Genomic DNA, 24,930 nt, shown 5'->3' with positions numbered 1-24,930 from the left:
CGGAAGGCTTTCCTGTGTCTTTCAGGGCAGGGACGGTCCTTTCTTATATTCCAGTTATTTCACCCACCCAATTCAGTCCTGTTGGGTGGAAAGAGCCAGACGTGTTTCTGCAGCTTAAAGACCTTTATTCTCTTTCTACATTTGTAAACAATGGTTTTGGACACGTGGTACGCGAAGGCCATCCCTCCCAGGCACCCCAACTCTTAGCAGCATTTATGCTGGAATCGGACGGCCAACCGAAGGCGGAGCCTGCCAGGGCTCCTTAGGACCCTCCCGGCTGGCTGGCTGGCTGGTGCGCTGCCCACCTCCTCCATACGGTCATTTCCTTGGACTTCCCATCTTCTCTTTTAGAAGTTGTGGGAGCTTCACCACCGGAGGCTTTCCAGATGAGATTGGACTGCCAGAGATCGGCCAGAAATGGTGTAGGGTCTCCTGCTTGGGCGGGGGGGGGTTGGACTAGATGACCTACAAGGTCCCTTCCAACTCTGTTATTCTGTTCTGTTTGGGATGCCTGGCCCTTTTCCTCCCAAAATTCAAGTCATACGTAGGGTGGAATTTGAATTTTCAGCTCCTGTCTTTAGCTTCCTGGGAGTGAAATCTGTCAAGGGGAAGGTGAGTGAGCTAACCAGTTGGGGTCGAGTGCCCAGGGGCACCAGGGGGGCTGTGGGGAGATGCATAGAAAGGAAGGGAGGGCAATGCCAACACCGCATTGTCATTACGGGGCATGGGATGCCAGGGTGGCTTTGGGGGTGTCTGTGATGCCACTCTGGCTTCATCAGTGGGGCCCTGACACCTGTGAGATGCGTGGGTGCAGGGGGCCAAATCTCAGAAGGTGGGATTTCCCCCCTTGCTGGAGGTGCAGATGGGCCTCTGGGGACATTGCGAGCAGCTTCCTTTGGGGTCTCTGGTGGAGATTGCTGTTAGCGCAACTTTGCTCAACATGGTGCCCTGTAGATGCACCACAGATTCTTCTGGCTTATTGAAGGGTTTGGGGCAGCTGAGGAGTTGGTGGAAGAGGCGGTGAGCCCTTGGCTGCTCCTCATGGTTAGATGGTGCTTCAGAGGTGGACCCAAGACTTAGGCTCAACTGGAGTTTGACTCTTGAACGGGACTGAACCCAAGATGGCCTACAAAGAGGACCTAGCTGCTTCTCGCGGCCCGTGACCTCTGCTTCGGGGCACAATGTGTTAGCCCCCTTCTTCTCCTCTCACCTCCTGAGTGGGTAGGACGCCCCCCCCCCCATTCTTTGGGGACAAAGGAGGGACATGGGAACGGTTGGCTTTGGAGGAACACAGACAAGGGGGGGCGTGGTGGGGGTTGCTTGGCCATTGTTCGTGGGTCCTCTCCCTTCCTGCCCCACTGATTTTTATTTTGGGCAGCCTTCCACCGGATCGGGGGCTACCACAACCTGGAGGAGGCCTACTTAGCTGCCACCCCATCCAAGATTGTCCCCAACACCACTTGCCACCTGCCCAGGCGGGACGCTATGCACCTCTTCCGGGATCCCGTCAGCGGAGACCTGCCCTGGACAGGCATGACTCTGGGCCTGACCGTCTTGGCCACGTGGTACTGGTGCACCGACCAGGTAATTGCAAAGCAGCCCAGCCCCCACTAGTCACGCGGGTGCCTCCACCGGCCTTACTGGTCCTTGGGGTGGGAGGTCCCAGCTGGCTTCTGTTTGGGCTCCAGTTGGGAGACCTTGGTCTTCAGGTGCTTCGACTGGGAGAGCTTGGACAGAGGGATGCCCAGCGGAGTCCTTGTTTCTTTTGGTGACTTCTGGCTTTCGGGGAGTGGGGTCAGGGACTGACCAGGGGCTCTTGGGGCGCTTGTGCCCCCTCGGTGGGTGACGGGGCTGGGCTGGGCATTCTTAGCCAAGGTGAAGTTCTTCCTTTGCCAGAACAAGGGGTTGCCTGAGGTTGGGGCAACTTTCTTGGCCCCAGTTCTGTCCTGTGGCCGTTTGCCCTCCTCAGAGCTTTTCTGCTGCTGGGGATGGCTTTTGCCTCGTTCTGCTGACACTCGCACCCGGGATCCATAGCAGAACAGTTGGGGGCCCTGTGGAGAGAGCAGAAAACAGGAGCAGTTGAGTGTCAGCATCGACAAGGGGAAAAGGGCCCTTGAAACATCTGCGTGCAGTTGTGTCCAGTCCGCAGCTGAGTTTTGCAAAGGGCTGAGAGACAGAGTCCAGCTCCCATAAATGTATTGGAAATAACTGTTTTGACTCCGCAGATTAAATTTACATTCGTGTTTCGGAAGGTTGGCAACTTTTAAGAAGTCCAAGTGGACTTCAACTCCCTCCAGCTCTGGGAGGTAAGTCCATCCGTCTGAAAGTTGCAAAGAGAGGCAGAGGGTCCGTGTTCCTCAACCGTGCCAGCTTTCAGACGGATGGACTTCACCTCCTAGAATTCCCTAACCAACGTGGGTTGGTTTTTCAGTTCTGGGAGAATCCACACTTGTGTCGTGTCTTTCCAGGTCATTGTCCAGAGGTCCCTCTCGGCCCGGAGTCTCAACCACGCCAAGGCCGCCTCCATCCTTGCCAGCTACCTGAAAATGCTGCCAATGTTTGTCATTGTTATGCCAGGCATGATTAGCCGAATTCTCTACCCAGGTAAGGCGCATGTCAAAAAATAAAATAAAACAGGCCATGGTTCTGGGGCACCCAGCCTAGCCCAGGAAAGTGGCTGCCAGGTGGGCCCATGTGCTCAGCTTGGCCAATGCAGCTGGCCCGGGACAGGAGAATGGTGCCGTGGACTTCTTCGGTGCCCTGGCGCAGGGCAATTGACTGGCCTTGCTGGGGGTCAGTTTCTGCTCTGCCCTCCCTGGACTGGGATCACTTGCTCACTTCCTGAACACAGTTGAGAAAGTCACCCTCCGGAAATCACCCCAAGGGTGCAAAGTGATTGCACGAAACCTGTGCACGAAACCTGTCAAGCATCTCAGGAGGCCTGTGTGGGTGGAGAGGGGAGGTGTTTCTCTCCATAGCTTGTCTGATTCCCATCAAGGTTACTGCACTTCTCCTCCTCCTAATGCTAGAATTCAGGACTGTCCGGTATTAGGATAAAGTCTGGTTAGTCAACTGTGGTTTGTTGACAACGCTGGTTAATAGTAATAACCAGCAGCTTTGCCCAATGTGCTCCTTATATCTATGCACAAAAGGCCTTTTGTATAATTGTCGCTGTTGTTGTGTTGCTTTCTTTCTTTCTTTTTTTAATTTGCTGGCTGGGAATTCTGGGAGCTGAGCTCCACCTAACTTTGAGTTGCTGAGGTTAAGGTTAAAGTGGAGCCCTTCCATTTAATTAGCTGGATAACTGCACTGGCTTTTATGTAATGATGTATTGCTCCATTTCAATATAATTTTGATGGCATTGTTTTTATTCTTCCTGCACTTTATATACATGAGTATATATATTATGTCTCCATCACCAAGAGGCGTACGATTGCAGCAAGAATACAAACACTAATGACCTAATAAATTCATGAAAGCAGGCCAAGCCAAGAACGAACCAAGCAGAACATGGCTTGTGTGAACCTGGTGGGGGAAATCACCCATTGGAGATTGTCGGTCACAAAGCGTCCTGGGGAGCCACAAAAGGACGTGGTTGGCTTTAGACACCCCATCGCAACCTTTGGGTGTGAGCAGTCTTCTTCTGCTGAAGCTCTTCTCCTTCCTTTGATGGTCTTCAGCTACCACATATTTGGACTCTGAGGCTTTGGATGGAGCTGGACATGGCAGCTGGACATGACAAGGCCCGGCATCTCCACTTAGCATTGGTCCTAATTCTGGGTTTGAAGCCCTTTGGGAGAAGCAAGGTTGACCTCTGGATGGCTCTTCCCCAGGTGGCTTAGTGCAGACCAAGGTCTGTCTTCCCAAGAGCTGAGCTCTTGGGAAAGACTTGATCATTTTGGGAGGAAATCAGAACTGTGGAGCTGCCAGTTTGGTCCCCATATCACCAGAAGGAGTTCTGGGAGGAGAAGAGGTGGCTCAATGTGAGAAAGTGTTGCAATCCAAAGATGGGAGAGAAATGTGGGCCTGGAAGACATTTTGCCTCTGGGGCCACGAGATTAAGCAGCTAGAGCTAATTGCAGTTCTCTGGATGGGAGGGCCAGAGAGACTAACAATTACCGCTTTCGATTGTAATTTCTTGTAACTTCACTGCTGAGAGATCAACCCAGAGCGACTTCAAACGATCCCCATTTGTGACCAATGGCTATAATGGATGCCCATCCTACGTGGACAGCTCCCAATATCAACCCTTATTGTACAACTGTTCTATTTTTGTTCCTATTTGGTGGATCTGGCCTGGGCTTTGCTTCCCGTAATTCCCAGCCCAAAGGATCACCCCTCAATACCCCACAGAAATGCTGGTGGACACAACGAACGTTTTTATGAGCTGATGGGGTTGGGTTGGGTTGGAAGGCACGACCAAGGCCCAGGGTTGGGTTATCGATTGCTGGTTATTGCTGTTGGCCTCTGATCCAGAGGGATATTTCTTAGAGCTGCCTTACGGTGCTCTCACAGGGAAACTCTGGAAGTGCTGGCCCAAGGGGCGGTGAAGGCCATCAACTTGGATGGCTCTGAAAGGAGAAGAGACCAATTCAGAGAGGGTGGAGCTGTTTGTGATCTTAATGCCCGTTCCTGACCTCCAGCATTGGCAGAACAGAACAGCTGGGCGGATGCCATGTTTGGTGGCCTACTGAGAAGATACGATGCTCAATGAGATAAGACTCTTGTCTTCTCTCCGTCTTTGCAGCTATTGAATACAAGAGTGTCTCTGAGCAGCAGCACCCCAGGGTCATCCTGGCCTCCCAGCCCCCCTCGGAGAAAGGAGCTCCCACAAGGAGTCGCCTCTCCAGCGGCCCTTCTCTCCGGGGACGGCTGGGACCGTCCCTGCCCAAGTTCTGTGTTAGAGGAGACCCACGTTTTCCGCTATAGGGAACCCTGCTGGGTGGTTTCCTAAAGCTGAACCCACATGCTAAGGGTGGAAAGCTACCACAGAGATGCCTACCTGTGGAGCCTCGCTCGTACAGGTAATGTAGCCAGCAGGTAAAGCATGCGGGGGATGGCCCCTTCCCCAAACGCACCTCGTCTCCTCCAGGCTGTCACTTTTCTGCCTCCTCCTTTCAGCAGCTTCCTCCAGAGGCGGAGAAAGCCTTGGTGGGGGGCTCCCCAGGGGGCTTACAAAGGTCCCCCGGCTGATGTAAGGCTCACTCAGTTTCCGCTGCAAGTGGTGAAGGCCGGGCCTCTCTCCGTTGAGAAGGAAGTCGGAGTTGGTCCTCCTCAGGGGGCACTTCTGGCCCGCCCCCCCGTGTCCGTCCAAGTGGTTGGATGCGCTGGAGAGGTGGCAGCTATGGGCAGGGGAGCTGTTGGAGAGGCTTCCGTGGTCACTGAGGGTCACGTAGTCTTCCTCCTCTTCCTCTTCCGCCTCCCCCTCACCACTCTGCACCCCGTTTACGGGGAAAAGGGCGTTTCCTTCCTCAGTCCCAGCGCTTTCCATGCTCACCTTGAGATGGTTCCCTGCGTTGGCAACCTGCGGGGTCCCTTCTTTGGGGGATGGGTTTGTGGCCTTGGTCCCTGGCTGGTGCACAACGGGGTCTCCGGCCGTCACCATCCTCTCCTCCGCGTGTCCTGTTTTCTTGGGGACGGGGTCCTTCGCATGGGCTCTCCTGGGTTTGGGCACTGGGGCAGCGGCGCTTCCGCTCTCTGCTTGGGGGTCCAGCATTTGCTTCAAGTGCTTGTTGTTGGCCAGAGTGGCGATTGTCTCCCCGTTGACCAGGTGCCTGGGAGCCTTTTCCGTGGGGCTGGTGGCCAAGGGTTTGGGGAGAGGTTCCTGGGGACGGGCTGGAGACGGGGCGGATTCCACCAGGGGTGGGGGAGTCTGAGAAGGTTTGTTCTTGGCCCCTTCTTGACCGGCTCTGTTCTTGGCCTCGAGGACCTTTTGTTGCTTGAGGAGCTGCTTGTGTTGGGCGTTGGCCTTGGAGACATCACACACCTTGATGCGGTTGATTTGAGAAAGCTGGATGTTCTTCACCTTGGGGTCAATGATGTTGATGTAGCCCAGAACTTCGCTTCCGGGTTCTGGGTCGGGCTCCACCCAGGTGGGCAGGTAGTCAAACATGTTGGCCTTCTCCAGGTTGAGGAGACCTGGGTGGATGGGTGGCACCTTCTCCATGAGGTTGCTGGGCCTCTCAGACACACGGTCTTCAGGGACGACCTTGCTCTGGACTTCTGCCTGTGGTTCAGTGAGGACTTTGTCACTGCTGGCTTTGCCGCTGACCACCTGCTCGGTGCTTTTGGCCTTGACCAACGCGTACTTCGGATTGACCAGTTTCTTCACCGTGGAGTTGGTCGGGGTCAGCGAGACGACCGAAGGTAGGATGACTGGCTCAGGTTCCGGTTCCTCCCCCATGGGGATGGACTTGAGGCTGACGCTCCGGGACATGAGGTACAGCTCCTGGAACTGCTTGTCAAAGGCCTCCACCACCTGGCCCGAAAGGACGGAAATGACGTTCCGATCGGTCCTCGCGGCTGACCAGGTGAAGCTGGAAGGGAAGATGAGAGGGTGAAGTTGGGGACTGACAGTTTCTTGACCTTGAAGAAAACGTTTCAAAGGAAAATTGGCTAAGGAGTAGCTCTATTCAAACCTCCCAGGATGGTGGGGTTTCTCTACCTGGGCAGAGGTGGACTTCGATTCCCAGAAGGAGAGGACCCAGATTGTTGGGGGCAAGAGGCTGACTCTATAGACCGCTTGGAAAGAGCTGCAAAGCACTACAAAGTGATATCTAAGTCTAAGTGCTATTGCTATTAAGAGGCGTGGACTTCAATGCCCAGAATTCTCCAGCCCAGGGACTTCTGAAGTCCACACCTCTTAAACCTGCCCAGGTTGAGAAGCACTATGACAAACCACGCAAGGGTGTGTTTTTTATAGCCAAATACTTGGGTTCAGTGCACATCTAGACCATTTTTGTGTGCAAAATCTTAATAGTTGCTGCTTGTTCGTTTTGGTTGTGGGTCGTGAGAAGGAGCTAAGCATTAAAGCTTTGGGTGTAGCAATGCCCCCAATTTTCTGTCTGATCTCCCCCATGAGAGTGGAAGGCTCTCTTGGGCTGAAGGGTCTCCCCTAGGAGGTCTTTTACGCCCCCACCCCCCAGCTCTCCCACAGCATCCTTCCTCTGCGTGCAGAGCCCCCTGAAGCGAGTGGGACCCCAAACCGGGGCTTTTCCAGGTTCTCCACCTACCTGTAGGAGCCACACATGGCTTTGTCCCCATCCACAAACATGAACTTCTGAGCCAAGGCCCCCTTGAATGTCATGGCGGAGCGGGTGAAAAACTCGGTGCCCCCAATCGTGCCGACGCGGAGGTGCTGCAGACACAAAAGGACAGAAGTGAGCTGGAAAACAGTGGAAGAAAGATCGGGCGATCGGGCAATTGGCATTTAAAGGACATTTCTTTGCATTCTGGGCCCCTGGGAGCCAGAGTTGTGGTTTCCAACCCGGATGGGCGGAGGGCAGAGCCGGGAGCAGGTGTGGCCTGGCCGATCAAAGCCGGCCATCCAAGGTTGACTTATTCAGCACAATACCTGTTTGCTGCAAGGGAGAAAAGGCAGCCAAGCTGATTACCGAAGCATCTTTGCAAAGCCCGAATAATTTGGACTGTGCGATGCCTGTTTTGCAAACCTCTCTTGGCTTTGGTGAAGGGAGGGGCTGGAGTGAAAGCAGGATGTAGGAAGTTGTGGTGTGTGAAAGCCAGAAAAGTGCAGAATTGCAACATGCCAACATGTGTTGTGCGCTCCCTGTAATGGAGCCTCCTCCGTGTTGAGAAAGCGCTGAGCTAAACCCATTTCCCTGGCGGACGAGCCTTATCCCGCACATTCATGCACTCTGAGGGTTATATGATGTTTCTGCTGAAAACTGAAATTTGCTTCTGGGTTGGGTTTTATTTATTTTTTTGCCCAAAACACCCCATTGCAAACCAGTTGGCACATTTGCTGAATGACTGCAAAAAAAAAAAGTTTGCAAAAATCGGGTCGGTTATGTGGTGACCCGTTTTAGGACCATTCCACCTTAAAACGACCATACTGGGCAGCCTGTATTATGGCTGTAAGCTGAGGACGACCTGCAGAAATGTTTTAAAGGGAGAAATAAAGATAAGCGGGAAGCTGAAGACAGAAACGTAAAAGTTTCCTTGTAGAAACAAGTCGACGCGGGCAAACGAAGGGCAGGCCGGAAGGAGCAGGCCAATGAAGCTGGAAGGGGACTTGAGGGGCTAACCAAAGGCCACGTGCAGAGTTCTTGGGAAAGCCGGCAGAAAGCCCAGGGCTGGATTTTCCCCGTCTTTATTGCCTTTGGTGTGACTACGCTCAACTTTGAGATGTCCTGAATTTGAGAAGGGCCATGGGTTGGCAAAAAGCCAACAAACCCCGATGGCTGATCCGGAAGAGGGCTGCTTTAACAGTCCTTGAGAACTTCTATAAAAGTTTGGGTCAAAGGGAAGCGGAGAGAAAATCTCCTGGCAGAAGGTGGAGACCAAGGGCTCAATTAACCTTTAATTGTTCTCGTTCCAAAACCAGGCATATTTTTTTCATTCTTCAGGCCCTTCCTCACCCAGCCGGTATTTTAAGGCTGAACTCCTTGTTTTGTTCTGCAGTTAATGGATGACGTTATGTTTACTCCCCTCCCTTTCACGGAAGAAAAGCAAGCGCACACACACAGTCCATGGAAAATAAGCAGCCTGAATTGACAACAAAGTAAGGGGGGAAAATGTGGTTGAGGCAGCTGTCTTAAGTGACAGCAATTTGTTGATTGAGCCGGAGGAGCAGGACACAAAAAAACGGGAACAATCAGCCAAGAGGAACAGCATCAAAGCTCCAGCCAAGGGCTGAGTCACTGGGCAAACCTGTGCTCGGCGAGCTGGAGACATTTCCCAGGGTGCCTTGTGGCTGACTCCGCGCACCTGCCTGCCGACTCTTGCCAGGTAGGATGATGCTGAAGCTCAGGTGTCCTCATGTGGACCCCAAGGCCGATGGGAAGGGAGCTGCTGTTCCCCCAAAGGAAATGGTGGGATTTTAGGACCTCAAAGGTGGGACTGTGTGGACTTCAGTTCCCACAGCTGGCTGGGGAATTCTGGGAGTTGAAATCCACAAACCTTACAAGTTCTTAAGGTTAAGAAACGCTACTCTACAGCCCTGGAGAATCCAGCTTCCTGGAGTCCCTCTGGAGCCCACACGAGCAAACATCTCCAGACCTTTGAAGCAAATACAGTTGGTTTTGATTGGAGCAGCTTATGAGCTTTGAAATGAATAAATACAAGCTCCCTTCCACAGCCAGGCCTTTTGTTGGCGTTATGTGCTAAAGGTGGAGCCGCGTAAAACAAGAGTTTTCAAAGAAAACAGGTGAGCTGGAATGCAAGCGGGACGAGGCCTTCCTCCAGGGCAATTCAAGGCAAAGGTGTTTTCAGTTTACATTCTCCCAATGGGTAAAGTGCAGTTCTGTGTTTTGAAAAGGAGACCGACGGGGGGCGGGGGGGGGGCTCACCTTTGGCCCGTGGAATAGAAGTGCCTGTGGCCAGCAAGAGAGCAAAGGGCACGGCGTGAGCTCATCTGCTCAGCCCCGTATCTCTTTCAGCAGTGTTTCAAGACGGCCAAGCATGCTCTGATGCGAAGACTACAACACACCCGGTTCCATCACCAGCCGCCTTCTGGCATAGCATGTGGGAAATCCACCTCCGCTCAAAGCTCACCCATGGCCTTCCATCCATCCTTCTTTTCCACAGCCCCCATTTGCTTCATTGGCAAAATGGGGACGACGAATCTTAGGATGTGTGTATGGTGGGCTGAACGGTTTGAAACAACCAGTGAAGGTTCCCCTTGCACATCCATGCTAGTCGTTTCCGGCTCTAGGGGGCACCAGTGCTCATCTCTGTTACGAAGCCGAAGAGCCACGCGCTGTCCGAAGACGTCTCCGTGGTCATGTGGCCGGCAGGACTAAATGCTGAAGGCGCACGGAGGAACACCGTTCCCTTCCCACCAAAGGGGTCCCTATTTTTCTACTTGCATTTCTTTGACATGCTTTCAATCTGCTAGGTTGGCAGAAGCTGGGACAAGCAATGGGAGCTCACTCTGTTAGGCGGCGCTGGGGATTTGAACCGCGGAACTGCCGACCTGTCTGATCGACAAGCTCAGCATCTTAGCCACCGAGCCAACCAACCGAGGTGTAAAAGACTGTCTTCGTCGCTATATATAATGCAAGAGGTGTGCTGTTTTTTTCCTCAGATTTTATAACTTCTTGTCGTGTTGGTGAGCCCCTGCAAAATGCAGATTTGTTGGTCATTGGGAATAAGGAGCTATTCAGGCCTCCGACAATTGGTCCTTGGCCTGGGAAATGGACCTGAGCCGCCTCGCTACCTGTTTCGGTCTACACAAGTTAGAAAACAGTGAAAACAATGAACCGGTGGAAGGGATTTCCACCAGGGATTGTGGGTGCTCTATCCCTGGAGGTTCTCAAGAAGAGACTGGGCAACCGTTTGTTTGAAATGGGCTCTCCTGCCTGAGCAGGGGGTTGGACTAGAGGACCTCCAGGGTCCCTTCCAACTCTCTGAGAGACCTTGCGTTCTGCCAGTCGTTCTCCCCCTATCCAAGAAAGAAGATCCTGGCAAAGTCACTTCTGAAACTATGGCCAAGGAAACTGGAAACTTGTCCCTAACGTCATCAGCACTCAGGGGTTGACTTGAGGGGGGCAATAAAGATTTCTTGGCGTTAATCAAGACTCTTGAAGCTACCTTTCCATTAAGGAGGGCTAGGATCTCGCTTAGCTTAGAAGCTGGAATCATTGTGAAATTCTGCTCTCTTCTCCTCTCAGAGTGGCTGGAAGACCGACTGGAAGAGACCAGGCAAAGCCCAGGAATGTGCTTGCAAGAGATCAATATCTCGGCCAACTGGTGCCATGGAGACTCTTTCCGCAAGCGCTTGGGTGCTCCAGCATGGATGTGATGGGCTGGCAAGCGCTGCCCTCTCCGAAGCCAAGGCTTAAAGGAATTTGGGGAAGTGGCAATTATTGCAAAACGTGAAAGTAATTATACCCTGAACTGGCCAATGAAGACATCAGCTCAGGCTACAAGAGGTTTCCTCTTAAGCACCCTCTTCCCTTTCACGGACAACCTTCCAACTGGACCGTTTGCTAGGCTCGGGGCTGGTTTACCTTCAGGTGGCCGGCGTGCATCTGGGCTCGCTCGCACATCTGGAGAAAATATTTCAGGTTAGATTCGTCTATGATGATGTAGACGGCCACTTTCCGCTTGAAGCCAATGTCCAGGAGGTCCTTGAAGATGTCAACGTCCGTGAACATGTCCATGACCACCGCGATCACCTGCCGAGAGGGAGAAAAGAGACCTCAGCCACGGGAGCAGAAGGGGAGCATTTCCAGACCTGGCCTTACCTTAGTTGGCTGGGGATTCTGGGAGTGGTAATCCCAGCATTTCTGGAGGTGCCCGATTCACACCAAGCACGGCGATAAATCTTGATTCACCGGCTCCATCACCCCACAATGCGGCTCTCTTAACGGCTTGACAGAAACTATCTGCATAGAAGATCTTCCTCGTGTAGAACGGAACAATTACGCTCTTTCTCCATGCCCACTTCAAGGTTCAAATTCTACATTTTGTCTTCCTCCCTTTTCAAGTCAATGGAAATTGGGCTGTTCTCTTCCCAGCCTTCAGACTGGGAGGTTTTGGGTTCAAGGTTTACCTAACGATTTTGCCTGGCCTGGGACTCACTGGCTCTCATCTCACCGCCCTTTACGTGCTGGAGTAGAACAAATGTTGCTCCTTGATTCCACCCCGTAAACTTCCTAGAACTTTCTCCTTGGATCAACACACCCTGGTTCTCCATTTCACCCCAAATATTCAAGAGCCCAGGATTGGATGCCTTGTGAAACCCACCCTCCATCTTTGAGCTGGTGGCGTTTGTTAATTGCTTGTATGGGAACAACATACCAATGTTTGGGGGGGCAGAACAAAACCCATTTTCCCGTGACAAACCCTCAACGCAGACCGTCTTCCCCCCCAGGAGCATTCCTGGCTATTAAGTTATCAGTGCATGGTTTCTCCCCAAAAGTTTCTTGCAGGAAAAGCGAAGCGTCTTCAAGAAACCCCCCCCCCCCGAAAGTCCACCTTTGGGACAACCATGACTTGGATGACTCTCCATAGAGAGTCCCCCCTCTTCAAAGGCTGAGTTTGGGGCAGCTCCAACTTCCAAAGAGGAACAAAGAGCCCCAATTCCTAAACATCAGTATCCCAATCTCTGCTTCTGCCGAAAGAGGCTTGCTGTAAGCCCAAAGGTGTTCTAAGAGGGGCTGGTTCCATGTTGCACTAAAAAAAAATATCCCTCTCTCTCGCTTGGCCAGCCTCTCCAAAAGGAGAATCTTTTCCATCTGGGTCCCAACTGTGTGGGTGGGCCTGTTTCTCCAAACAAGAGCTGGCGAAAAAAATACTTTTGTTTTTACGCACTTCGTGGGAGATATGGAGTTGACGCAACCCCACCTGCTCCAAAAGGAGCCAAGGCGTGTTTACATCTTGTAAGAGAAAAAGAGGGGATAATTTCTCTGGCATGAGCTCTGGCTTCGAGTGGCGCACTGTAGCTCTTACAAGAGTCGGTTCTTGGCCCGAGAGGTTTCATTCAAGATCAGGAAATTCACCGGGTCAGCAAAGGGAAACTGAGGCAGGCGGCAAAACTAACAGGAGAGACTTGAAACGCGATCGGGAGCAGCGGAGGTGAAGTGAGAAGGGGGTGGTGCTCCCTTGCTTGGCTCCCCATTTTAGAGACTCCAAGAAACTGTAGGAAGCAGGTTTTGGGGGCCTAGAGGAATGTGTGGGTTCAAGGCAAGCCCTTTCCTTTCCCCAGGAATTGAGACCCCCATAAATTAAGGGGAGGACACCCCCCTTTTTCTGTGAGTTTTTGCACCCCGGTTCTCCAAATCTTGGCAGCCTCCTAACTTGTGAGAATTGCATTGTTGGCTGTAAGGGAATATTTCTCAATTTTGGCAACTTTTAAGACGTGTGGACTTCAACTTTCAGAATTCCCCAGCCAGCACGAGTTAAAATCTGCAAAGTTGCAAGGCTGGAAAACATTTCAGTAAGGCATTCTTTTGTGTGTGTGTGTGTGTGTGTGTGTGTGAGAGAGAGAGAGAGAGAGAGAGAGAGAGAGAGAGAGAGAGAGGGAGGGAGGGAGAGAGGGTCTAATGCAGGGGTGTCCAACCTTGGCAACTTTAAGACTTGTGGACTTCAACTCCCAGAATTCCTCAGCCAGCTTTGCTGGCTGAGGAATTCTGGGAGTTGAAGTCCACAAGTCTTAAAGTTGCCAAGGTTGGACACCCCTGGTCTAATGGGATTTATTTACAAGCAAAGGTCATTCATTCAGTTTGTACAGCCACTCATTTTTCACACCCAACTATCAGCTGCCCACACAGTTAAAAACAAACCAAACAGGCACACATAAACAATCAAACAACAACAACAATAGAAAAACACCCAAACTCTAAAAAACTTAAATGAAGGTTGCTTCTGGTTCTTATAGGCAAGACTTTAACTGACTTTTCTTGCTTAAAGGGAAAAATCAAGGATCTCGGTAGCCAAACCTCCTTTTTAAAAAGAAACGTAAGTCACAGGATTCTGGATCCTCACAATACGCCAAAAGTGAACCAGCCAAACAGGCTGGATTTGTGCAACACCCTGAAACGATCCGAGATTTAATCGAGCTGAGTCTGTATGGTTTTGACTTTGATTGATCTCGCCGAGTGGATTGCGTGGACCGTCGGTGCAGAATAAGGTTTTGGACACCTGGGAAAACCCAAAATGTGGTTATTGGGGCAGGATCCAGTTTTGGGCGAAGGTTTTTGGATCTGGCTCTGATCTGTTGCACGGGCGCATCAGTTGTTGGTTGAAAGAAGGAAAAGGGGAGAAACGCAGTTCAGGAGCTGATTAAGTTCAGAGCTGTTTGTGCCAGGAATTAATTCATTCTCTCCCTCTCCCCTCCCCTCTCTCTCTCACACACACACACACACGCACGTGAAAGAGCCAGCAGAACACACTTTGGGCCTGTCTGTGTTTGAGTCCCTACATAAGCTGCGAGGTTGCAAAGTGGGAACCCGTTCTCTAACAGGTCACGTTGCAAAAGCTCGACTCTCTGGAATCGCCACTGCCTTCTGGGGAAGGTGGTCTTTTGTTTGCTCTGCTCCCCAGTTTCCAACAGGGGTCTTGCAGGGGATTCTTGGGGAAAAAATCGCCATCCAGAAATGGTGGAGACAGTGTCTGTGGCTCTCCCATGTCCTACTTACGGGGATGTCCTCGAGGAAAGAGGCCCCACCCAGTTACCTTGACCCAAGAACCCAAAATTCCTCGGTGGCAAAGAAGTCCAGATCCCTAGTGTGCCCCCTCCTGCCCTCCCCAGGACACACCAGGTGGACCATAGGTGGCTAAGAGGCCTCTAGAAGCGGCTGAGATAGATCGACCATCGCCACATGCCGAACTCCCAAACCGAGAGGTCCTCACGAGGCCACCCTTTGCCTACGTGGTGCTTGTGGACCTGTTGCGACTGAGACGTGTCAGGATCTGGCCACGGTGCCAGCTGTTTTGGGGTTTGCCCAGTGGGAGGGAACGGGCTCAACGTTGAACAGGCTGTCTCAACCGTGTTTTCTCAACCATCGTCTTTCGGTTCCTTTTGATCGGCTGCGCCTTCATTCCAGGCCTTGGAAGATGTATCTCTGGGCGAGGCGATCATGATTGAACAGGGCCTCTTCTCCATGGGAGGTCAGGACGCAGCCATGTAACCTGCTTTTGGCAGATTGGGCAACCGAGGCACGCCTGGAAGGCTGAGTGGCTTGTGTACACCACCAAGCCAAGCTGTTAAATGCCACCTCATGAGCGAGCGGAGGCCTCTCCCCTGGCCTACTTAAGCTCCCCTTGTCACGCGGAGCAATTAGCTCGCTGTCTCTAAGGCAAGGCCTTTTAATCACGCTTAATAATCCCGCTCCATCCTGAGCATCTCGCAAATGCGCCATGAACCAAGCACGGCACTTATATCGCCGTGCACATAATCCGGGCGACAATTGAGAAACCGTGGGTGGTTTTGCTCAGTCCCCAGGTGTGATGGGAAGAGCAGGAGGGGGGGAGGCAGGGAAATAATTTGTCAGGGAGACCAGTTTGTGGGCTGGGGGGGGGTCCCCAAAAGGCCAGATAGGGGCCCTAAGTTGGTGGGATCGAAGTTCCACGTGGACGTTCCAGCACGCAGAAAATATGGACACGTGGAACGTTCCTGACGCCTGTGACTGTGGGTGGACCTTTTGTGACCACATCCTGTGGACGTCCGTGTGGGTGTGGAACTGGTGCTGACTTCTGGGTCTCCGATTTCCCTTGCAAAGTAATGTTTTGTTCCTCCTGCCACCTTCACTGGGATCAGATTTGTTGGCATAATTAAGGGCAAAATTCCCCTTCAGGCGCTCCCAGATGTTGCCGTCTCTGGCTTTCATCTTGGGCCAGGCACACGGAACCTGTTTTCGAAGCTCTTCGGAGAACAAACCGTGAGTGTCTCTTGGGTCCCAAATCTTCTCCTGAAGCGGCTTCTGCTTGCTGAAAAAAAGATCCTGATATTTTTTTAGTTTTTTTGCTTTCGCAACGGATAATTCTGTTGTCCTGAGACGATTTGCTTGGGGAAGACACCGGTTGTCCCGAACTCTTGTTTCTTCAGGGCGGGATGTTCTTGAGGAGTTCTCAAACGGTTCATCTCTGCCTTAGACAAACTTGGTTACTTTTGGGTAGAGGTCCACTCAGAGCAGCTGGCTAGCTTGGGACCCCCCCTCCCCAAAAAGCATGCTTGGAAAAGGATCCATCTTCTTCTGTCTGGCTGCCCCCCCAGGTGGCAACCTTCAGGCTCCCTGATTCCGCCATAGCCTTCCATCCGTCCATCTTCTTGCTGTCTGTCAGTGCCCTACAATCCACCAGGGGCTTTGAACGGGAATGAGCAGCCCTGCCCCCTTCCCAGCATCCGACCTCCTCCCTGTTTCCGTCATGCTGGCTGGGGAATTCTGGGAGTTGAAGTCCAGATACCTTAAAAGTTGCAGAGATTGAGAAAAGTGCCCCTGAGATCCCACCCTTGGAAATGGGGAGCGGGAGGGAAGGCTGCCTTATAAATCTTTATCCTTCTCTGTGTCCAGTTCTCTCCCTGGGCCGACCAGACCCTCTGCGATCGAGGCACCTACCCCGCAATCTTGCCGCTGCCTCTGCAGGTAGACTGCCTCTCCCCAGGGAAGCCCCGGGCTCTGCGAGAGGTGTGGAAAGGTGCACAGGTGGGGAAGGGCAGCTTTGCAGAAAGAATCCGGGGCCGGAAGGTTTGGCCAGGGGCTGTGCTGTTAGCAACGGGGTAATCGGGAGGTCAGGCTGAGCGATCCTAGCTGGATCAGCAGAGCAGAACCGAGAAGTCAGGGCTGTTTGCAGAGGCCCCGGTGCAGCCGGTCAGTGTTTGTTCCTCCTCCTTTGTGAGTCAATAATTCTTTTTAGTGCTTTGGCTACCGGGGGAAATAGGCAGAGCCCTGTCAGCTCAGCATTTACCTGCCCCTGCTAGGTAACTAGCACCAGCGGCTGATCCGAGAGCCTAAAGATACACTTGAATAAACGGTACAACCATTCGACCAGGATGCCTTGAGTAGGGGGTTGGTCTAGAAGTCCTCTGAGGTCCCTCCCAGCCCTTGTACCAACAGCAGGAGGCAAAAAGGTCCTTTCTTCTGAGGCAGGTTTCCAGGCAGCTGAGCGAAAAGGTTATTCTGTTCAATTATCGATTAAAACAGAGACAAAGAGCATATAGTCCCTGCAAAAAAATTTAAAAAAAAAAAACATTAAAAGTTTTCAGCCTTTTCCAAAAGAGAACCAGGTATCTTTGTCCCAGACCAAAGCGGAATTTCTGCTAAAGATTTCACGGACATCGCAGTCCAAAAAACACCCCAAGATATCCTGGTTTGCGATTTTCTTAACCAGGATTTCTGTCTCCAGGTCTCAAAGTTGAAACTTACAGGAAGCAGCTTTCTCTCTCAAAAAGGACCATGCAGAGTTAGATTGATTCGTGCGTAATACTATTTATATGTTTATAGATAAACGTATAGTTTCTGGACAGGATGCTGCTGTTGAATGCTTCACAAACCCGCCCAAGGAAACGTTTCAGGAATATCATTCAGCATCACCCTCCAAACGGTGGATTAATGGTTCTCCCCCCCTCCCCTGCCAAAATAAATCCTGCTCTCTGTCCAGAGTCCAACTGAATTGAGTTCTCTGATTGTCAAATGCCGGAGTAAGAAGCCAAGTTTCCCAAGCTCTCCTCCAGTTTAGAAAAGGGATTTTTCCTCCTGTGGGCTTCCTCTCTTTGCTTCGTTTTGTCCACCGTAAAACAAGCCACTTTCCGCCCGTTGGCCTGCTGTGAGCTACAGATCCTTATCCTTTCTTAGGTCTCTCTCCATCACTGGAGTTTTACTATTCTGCAGTTATTTAGACTATGTGGCTGGTCTGCATTTTTGAGTGGATTAGGAAGCAATGTCAGGTTTCTCCCAGCCTGTTTGTGGCCTTGGAAGACTGGGCCGTCCAGTGGCCGCCATTGCTTCTGAAGTAGCTTGTCTTAAATCTAGAGGATGCAATGAGGGGCCAGCCAGACCCATGCTGTTTTTCCACGCCCTTAACCAGGGGTCTCAACACTCGTTTAATGAAAAGAAGGGCTACAGGTGACATGGTAGCATTGTGCCAATATCTAAGGGGCTGCCCCCCAAAAGAGGCGGCCTACCTACTCTCCAAAGCACGAGAAGGAAGACAAGAAGCAATGGATGGAAACTCATCAAGCTCAGAAGCAACCTGGAATTAAGGAGAAAGTCCCTGACAGGGAGAACAATCCACCAGTGGAACCACCCTCAGAAGTTGTGGGGGCTCCATCACTGGAGGTTTTTAAGAAGAGGCTGGACAGTCACTTGTCTCGAATGGTATAGGGTCTCCTGCTTGAGCAGGGGGTTGGACTAGATGACCTCCATGGCCCCGCCCAAGTCTGTTATTCTAAACTTGGCAACTTTAAGCAATGCTGGCTGAGGAATTCTGGGAGCAGAAGTCCACAAGTCTTCCACATTGTCAAGTTTGGAGAGCCCTGGTCTTAATCAACACCCTTGGTTGGCTCTGCATCCAGAAACACACCGCTGAGTGTGGCTGTTGGGAAAACCACTGTGTCACCCGTGCAGGTTTGAAAAGAAGTGTTAAGGGAAGGATACAGGAAGCTCATATCTTGTCAGACCTTTGATCTGCTCAGGTTGTCTTTTTGCTCGATTGCTTCCAAGAACACATTTTCCATTTTTTCCAAAGGGCTGTTATGACCAAGGTCCATTTCTCGAGTAGATCACCCTGGATTGGTTCAGGAGGCAAAATAATGTTTGTGCAACAGAGTGCAACAGGTTTGCATGGATCAGGAATGGAAAAAGACAAATTGGAGCCTTTTGTTTGTAGAGAGAATTCTCATTTGTGAGATTTGCGAAAAAAAGAAGCAGCTGTGGTCTCAAAAACATCCATTTGGAGACCTGGAGCAATGTTCAAATAATACCGTTCAGAGCAAGGATGAACAAAGGAACCCCGAAGAAAAATATGCCAGAAGAGACAGGATCTCATCAGCACTCAGCTGCCCTGGAGGGGCCACTTGAAAAGAAAATTTCCCCACCAATTTGAGTTGTTTCATAAACAACTGCACTGGAGATTTGTTTCTGGATTTTTGCAGGATCTTTTTGACTTCCCAATCTAGGCTGTTGCTGTAGGGTTTGCCAATGGCAGCTGTTGGCAACAGATCTTGAAAATTAAATGTTGTGAGAAAATGTGACACAGAAATGACGTGGAATTTGACCTGCCCTAAAGGCGTCTGGTCTGTGATTCAGTGGCCCGAAAAGAGACAGGTGGAATTGTCCCAGACAATATGAGAAACTAGTTTTGAATGTTGAGAATTTAATGATTTATTAAATTTATATGCTGCCTGTCTCGCTCTCCAACTCTACTTTTCTTGCCTTCTGTTGTCACTCCTTAATGGGTGCAATTCAGCTGCCGAGTTCTTCTAAAAACTAGAAACCCCACAGATCACGTTGACGTAGCCCTGGAGGTTGCTGAAATTTGGAATCACCCAACTGAAGGCATCCAGACCTGCCCTTCTTCATAAGGTCCCACTGATGTGTTCAGATTCAGGCTCCTTGGTCAAGTCAGCCAAGCTGTCAGTGAGCTGTCAATCTCTCTAGAGCTTTTGAATAGTTCTACACTGAAGGCTCCGTTTCTGTTCAGAAAGCACCTTTGAACCTGGAGTGTGCCTTTTGTCCACGAGAAGACCTGTTTTGAAGTAGGCAGAACCCGGAACTTCATCAGACATTATAGGAGATTTCCCAGCTCCAAGAGTTATGTTTCCATCCAAGACCTGCCACCACATTTTCTGACTCTTCCCTAAGAGAAACACCTGGGCAGGGGACGACAGGCACCAGAATCCCCTAGGGAAGCTTTGAAATACTGAGAACCATTTTCATTTTATGTTGAAAAAAGTGGCCATTTTGCCATTTTCTGCAGGCTTCTTAGAAACGCAAGATGATCACTTTTGCTACTGCAAATAAAACAGATTCTTGGTGCCTAACCAATTCTAAGTTAAGCCAAGGCAGCTCAAAAGAGAAGCTTAATCTCCTAAGGACACTTTGATGTTATGGCTAGAAGGGTTTCACAAGCCCAAGCTTGTCCAAGTCAGTTCTTGGTGGAGTCCGGATGGATCAGCTCAACAAAAACTCAGCGCCCTGAGATCCAGCGTGAAGCAATCAGGGGCTTGTTGATTTCTGGAGATAAACTTACCTAGAATGTGTGAATTCAGCTGCTCTTACTCATCAAGAGTCAATGCAACCAATCAATTAGACAATCCTGGCTTAAGGTAACTTGTGAACCCAGATTTTCAAGTCAGTTGCTGACTAATCGACTCGCTTTAGTTTTTCACCATTTATGCATAGACTTGCAACCATTCACTCTGTTTTCCCTCTCAGATGCAACTTCCATAGTCTTGGCTGTATTAATTTTCAGTTGACGACAAGATGGCAACAACATGGCATCATTTGCATAGAAAAATACAGATGTGTCCACATCATCAAAACAAGACATGTCTGTCACCAAAGGTTATTCTGACATGTTTATCCAGAAATGCAGTAAACAGTCCTCAGGTGTGATGCCCTGCTTTCAGTTGACCCATTCGCAAAGCATCGGTTAATTCTCACACCTCCATCCTATGCCATTTTTTTATACTTAGCAACCAACCTTCCGTTCCATGTTTGTGAAAAACATTCCGAATGTCAGGCCTATTCAACTTTATCAAATGCTTTCTCTAAATCAATAAACACAAGGTAAACTTACTTTCTCACAGTCATGTATATTTCTCAGCAAAGAAAAACTAAAGAACAAGAATCTGAACACCTTCTGCCCATCATAAAGCTCTGTATTCTTTCGATATTTTGAAAAGGCCACCTTGATACTGGTATACAAAAGGTTGGCTCCACATTTAGAACATCTCATCATCCTTCCAGCTGCTAATTTTCTCCATCATTCGTAGTAAGCAGTGAAATCAGTTATGCTTCTAGAATTATATTATTTCCTTTTCATGCAAAGGTATGAATAGACTTTGCCCTAAGCAGAGGCTCACCAAACCAACCAGCATTCTCAGGTTTCTGATGTTCCAAAGACTTTCCCTTTACTCTCTCCCCACACTCCTCTCCCCCCCATTATTCTTGTCACCTGGTAGAGTGTTTTTCCCTGGACTGCATCTATTTAGAATATTGCAGATTTTTCCCCTCCAAGACCATCCTTGCTTTTGCAATGGAGTGTAACATAATTGTCATCAACCTGTGGATGTGCGCTTTCCTACAGATAACAGTCCAGATGACAGCAAAGTACGCTCCCTGCCTGATGTCACAGTTGTGACTGCCACCTTGACTCTTTTGACTGTGGACCCCTTGCATGGTGGGGTCTCTAATCTTCCCGACAAAACCAACTTCTCCCCAACTTGGAATGCGATGGACTGGCACAAGCTCAACATCTTCCAAATATAATTACAGGCATTATATTTCATTTCTCATAATACATTTCATTTCTCATTATGACTTGATGACAGGCAACTGAAGATTTAAAAAATGGGGTTTTGGTTCCTTTTACCTCTACAAAATACTCTTTGATACTGAATTCAAGAGAGATATAAATGTGTGGGAATCCGCCAGCAGGCACATCGTAGAAAACACCTTTATTTGCACGTTGACAGCTTTCGTTTCCCAACCTAATGTTGTAAAAGTAAATAAATTTATGTATTTATTCTGGGCTGGCAGCTTTGTCTTTTGCAATGAAAATCACCTTCGCGCCAGCTGCGGATGCTCGATTGCTAAACGTCAACCGAAGCTCTACAGATTGAAAACGAATCAGGGCCTGGATCTCACTCTCCCAATTTTAATTAATCTGAGTTGAAAGTGAATTAGGAGGGAGGAGGAGGAGGGAGAGGAATGTCCAGGGCTGGACTGGAGGTTTTGAAATATGTTAATCAAGTGAGAGTACCTGGAGACCATTTGCAGTTACTTTTGATTGAGGTAGTTGTTTATAATATGGGGGTTGAATTTTAATAAGTAGCCTTTTATCTCTTTCTTGCAACAGCCTGAAAAATCTAGGTCACAGTTACTCCCATTTTACAGTTGGGAACACTGAGACTGAAAGTTGCCTGGGGCCTTGGAAGCACATGGCCTTTCCCCAGCTGTGCATCGTGCACTGAATCCAATTCCCTCCCTGTTCCATTTCTTTTTCTAAGTGAAACAAACAAGGCTGGTTTTGTGCCGTGTTTAGACCTGGGAGACCCCAAGGCCAGAAGCAAAGGAAGTGCTTCAAAAAACCCACCCTCAGCCTTTCAGCAAGACTTGGAAGCCCCCTTCAGTGCGAGGACTTTTCTCCACAAATAGCTATTTGGGGTTATGGAAGGCGAGGAGCTGAGAGTTGAAAGAATGAAAAACGGAGGTTTTGGCTCCGTTTTGGGGAGTCAGTTTCTGGGGATGGGGGCCTCTTCCTTCCACCCCATTCTATCTCCCCAGTCTTTCCAGCATCACGGATGCCGGCTTTCTAACCATTAGTTCTTCCACCTGTCGCTCCACCACTTCTCCCGTCCTCTGGGTGGGAGATGGGGCCTCATCCTGGGAACTCACCTGCCACCAGGCCAGAGAGCGGCCATAAGCAAACTCCGGGATGAGCTCACCGAGACACCAGACCAGCTCTGTGGTGGCTCACCCTCCAGGCGGTCCTCCCCGGAAGCTCCCGAGACATCTAACCCAACACACACACACACACACACACACACACACACACACACACGGCACCCCCAGCCCTCTCACCTTCTGAGCCTGGAAGATCATCTTGCGCACGACCTCTTTAATGTGGGGCTGGCAGTCAATGGGTGGCTGCATGTAGACGGCCGCCCGGGTCACCCCACGGTACGCAATGGCCTCTGGCCAGCCAAGGTCCAGTTGCGGGATGGATCGGTCTGATCTTTCCGGCCAGTATTCCAAAGAAGGCCCGGGGCCTTGGCCATCGCTCTGGCTGCCACTGTCCACGCAGCCACTCCTCTCCTTAAGGGGAAAGTCCGCACCCGGGTCGTAGGTTTCCAAGGTCTCCAGGACTTTTTTGAGCTCCAGCTCGGACAGGAAGTCTCGGATGTTCTCCTTCTTGAGAACTTCGTAGAAGGCGTCCGGCCCTTTGGCTACCAGAGCTTCCAAGGCCAGCCTCTGCTCCTCGCTGTAGAAGAATTCGGGCTTGGATTCACTGGACCTCCAGTTGACGTGACTGTCGTCCAGGCACTGGACCTGGGAGAAGGCCATGGCTGGGCTCGAAAACCAGGAGGAGGGTCTGCTCCTCCAAGAATCAAGACAAGCTCAGGTGCGTGGAAGAAATAACTTAGTGGTTATTCCTGAGTTGGGCAGCTAGCAGCAGTGAACGGAGTTCTCCGGCTCTTGAGAAGTCTTCGCCAAAGTTGTGGATGCTTCAGAGTCTTCTGGCCTCCACGTCCAGTTCCTGGCCTGGTCCCTCATCTCATCTCGTAGAACCCAAAGTACCAAGGAGTCTCCCCATGCTCCCCGAGTCTTCCTCTTCCGAAAGTCCTGTAAACAGACCACGAAGGGTGGAAAGCAGGCTCCGGAAGCCGTCCCCTTCCCCAAACGACGGCTCCCTCGGCGGATCCTCCTCCTCCTCCTCCTCCTCCGTCAGAAACGTCCCAGTATAATCCCCTCTCCTCACCGCCACCCTCCGCTTTCCAGATGCCCCGAGGCGCCGGTGACGAAAGGTGGAGGAATTCAGCCGGAAGGCATCTGCCCAGGGTCGGACGGGTCTCTGGTTCTCCGGAGCTTCGTCTCCTCGGCGCCCCTCGTCCGGTGCCCTCCTCTTCCTCCCGGCCTCCCTTCTCTGCCAGCTGGGCTGCCTCGCCGGGCGCGCTCCTGAGGTGCCGGATCTGGCCGGGCGACAGCTGGAACCTCCGGCGGCGTCTGCCTGGAGTGAAGTCCCCGTGAGAAGAGGAGGTGGAGAAAGGAGGAGGAGGAGGAGGAGGGAGAAAAGTCCCGACCCGGCTGAGTAAGCCGCTCCTCCTCCGCCTCCGCCTCCTCCTGGCTTCACCTGCCGTCCCAGGTGGCCCCGCCCGCCCTCCGACGGCCCCGGTTCCTGCCTGTCCCACGCGGGGCTCTCGCGGTGCCAAAACCTGCCCGGCTCCGGAGGGGAGGCAGGAAACTGACTCACCGCCCCAGTCGGATCTCGGCTCTTCCAGGCCGGCGGGAGAGGGGGGCTGGGCGGGTCAGAGGCTGGCCGGACAGCCAGTCAGACTTTGGCCTCCCGAGCGCGCAAGGCAGCCGGCGCCTTTTCCAAACACGGGCAAAGTTTCCGCTCCTTCTTTGCAAACAGCAGGAGGGGGTCGAGGGATCCTCGGGAGGGTCTGGAAGAAGATGGGGAAGGGGCAGGAGGGGGGAGGGTCTTGGCCCCCTGGAATGCCCGGGGAGGGCGGGACGGCCTTTCTCGAGTTGGTTCTGCCCCTCTTCCCTACACGGGGCCGCTCCAGGTCGCTTGCATGTGAAAGGTTGCTCTCTCGTGGAACTGAGGAAACCCGCCTTTTCTATCGCCCCCCCTCCTTTGGAGCAGCCTCCCCCGCCCCAGAGACAGGGGTGGCATCCTCTGGGGTCCCCCAAAACACCCCAAGGCTGGGGGGGGGCTCACGTTTGGACTGCGCTGTTCTGTGTTTGGGACTGTATGGTGGTTGGCTTTTTTTGTTGTTTGAATGCCGGCTGTGTTGTTTTATTTGCTTTGTGTGTTTAATTGTTTTAATTGCTGTTGTATTTGGTAAGTGGCTGGAATGGGCAGCTCGATTAAATAAGGAGGAGGACTCGGATGAGGATGACAATAACAAAATTACTCTCAGCCAATTGCAAAAGTCAGTTTTGCTTCTGGCATCCTCCGAGGAGACCTTGCAAGTTATTAAACAACATCCCCTCCTCCCTCTCCCGAGTCCTTGGGAAGAAGGCCTCCCTAGGTGGATAAAAGGGCCAGCTCCAGCCTGAACACCTGGCTGACTGTGCAACCCACAACAACAACAATAGGATGTGGGTTGCAGTTTCCCTGGGGAAGCTGGGTCCACGGTTTCTGTCTCCCCTTCCTTTCTTTTGCCGATAACCCCTCACCCACCTTCTCCGCCCAGGGCAGGAAGGCAAGCCCACTGCTCCTGACGGGTCCTGACCCACAGCTGGTGCTCAGAGACCTTCTGCTTGTGGGGTGGGGTGTGTGTGTGTGTGTGTCCCCCTTCTTGCAATGCGTGGGGAAGGTTTTTGGGGTGTGATATCCACGGCCATGCTGGGCTCCTAC

The 24,930-nt window shown here is 51.4% G+C and overlaps 2 protein-coding genes across 3 annotated transcripts in view; one reads left to right on the top strand and one right to left on the bottom strand.

The window, feature by feature from the left end:
- Nucleotides 1–24,930, top strand: part of SLC5A10 (solute carrier family 5 member 10) — a 40,965-nt gene that overhangs the window by 7,019 nt on the left and 9,016 nt on the right. The window contains exons 7-8 of the mRNA XM_026704430.2: nt 1,379–1,584; nt 2,469–2,604. Coding sequence (XP_026560215.1) covers nt 1,379–1,584; nt 2,469–2,604 — 342 coding nt within the window. The remainder of the gene's footprint in view (nt 1–1,378; nt 1,585–2,468; nt 2,605–24,930) is intronic.
- Nucleotides 105–23,603, bottom strand: SACK1G (scaffolding CK1 anchoring protein G). 2 transcript variants are annotated; one of them, XM_026704429.2, is made up of 5 exons: nt 22,428–23,603; nt 11,190–11,357; nt 7,233–7,357; nt 5,079–6,536; nt 105–2,051 (listed from the first exon to the last, which is right to left on the bottom strand). In XM_026704429.2, exons 1-5 carry the CDS (start codon nt 22,908–22,910, stop codon nt 1,796–1,798), a joined length of 2,490 nt encoding a protein of 829 aa, XP_026560214.1. In that variant the 5' UTR covers nt 22,911–23,603; the 3' UTR covers nt 105–1,795. The 2 variants fall into 2 exon arrangements, with proteins under 2 accessions (XP_026560214.1, XP_026560213.1); XM_026704428.2 differs by having other exon boundaries at nt 5,003–6,536; nt 22,428–23,602.

The sequence above is a fragment of the Pseudonaja textilis genome, chromosome 14 (genome assembly GCF_049901715.1).
Source record: "Pseudonaja textilis isolate UNSWEBS1 chromosome 14, rPseTex1.2, whole genome shotgun sequence".
Taxonomy (NCBI): Eukaryota; Metazoa; Chordata; class Lepidosauria; order Squamata; family Elapidae; genus Pseudonaja; species Pseudonaja textilis.
This window is presented reverse-complemented; position numbering and strand designations above follow the sequence as displayed.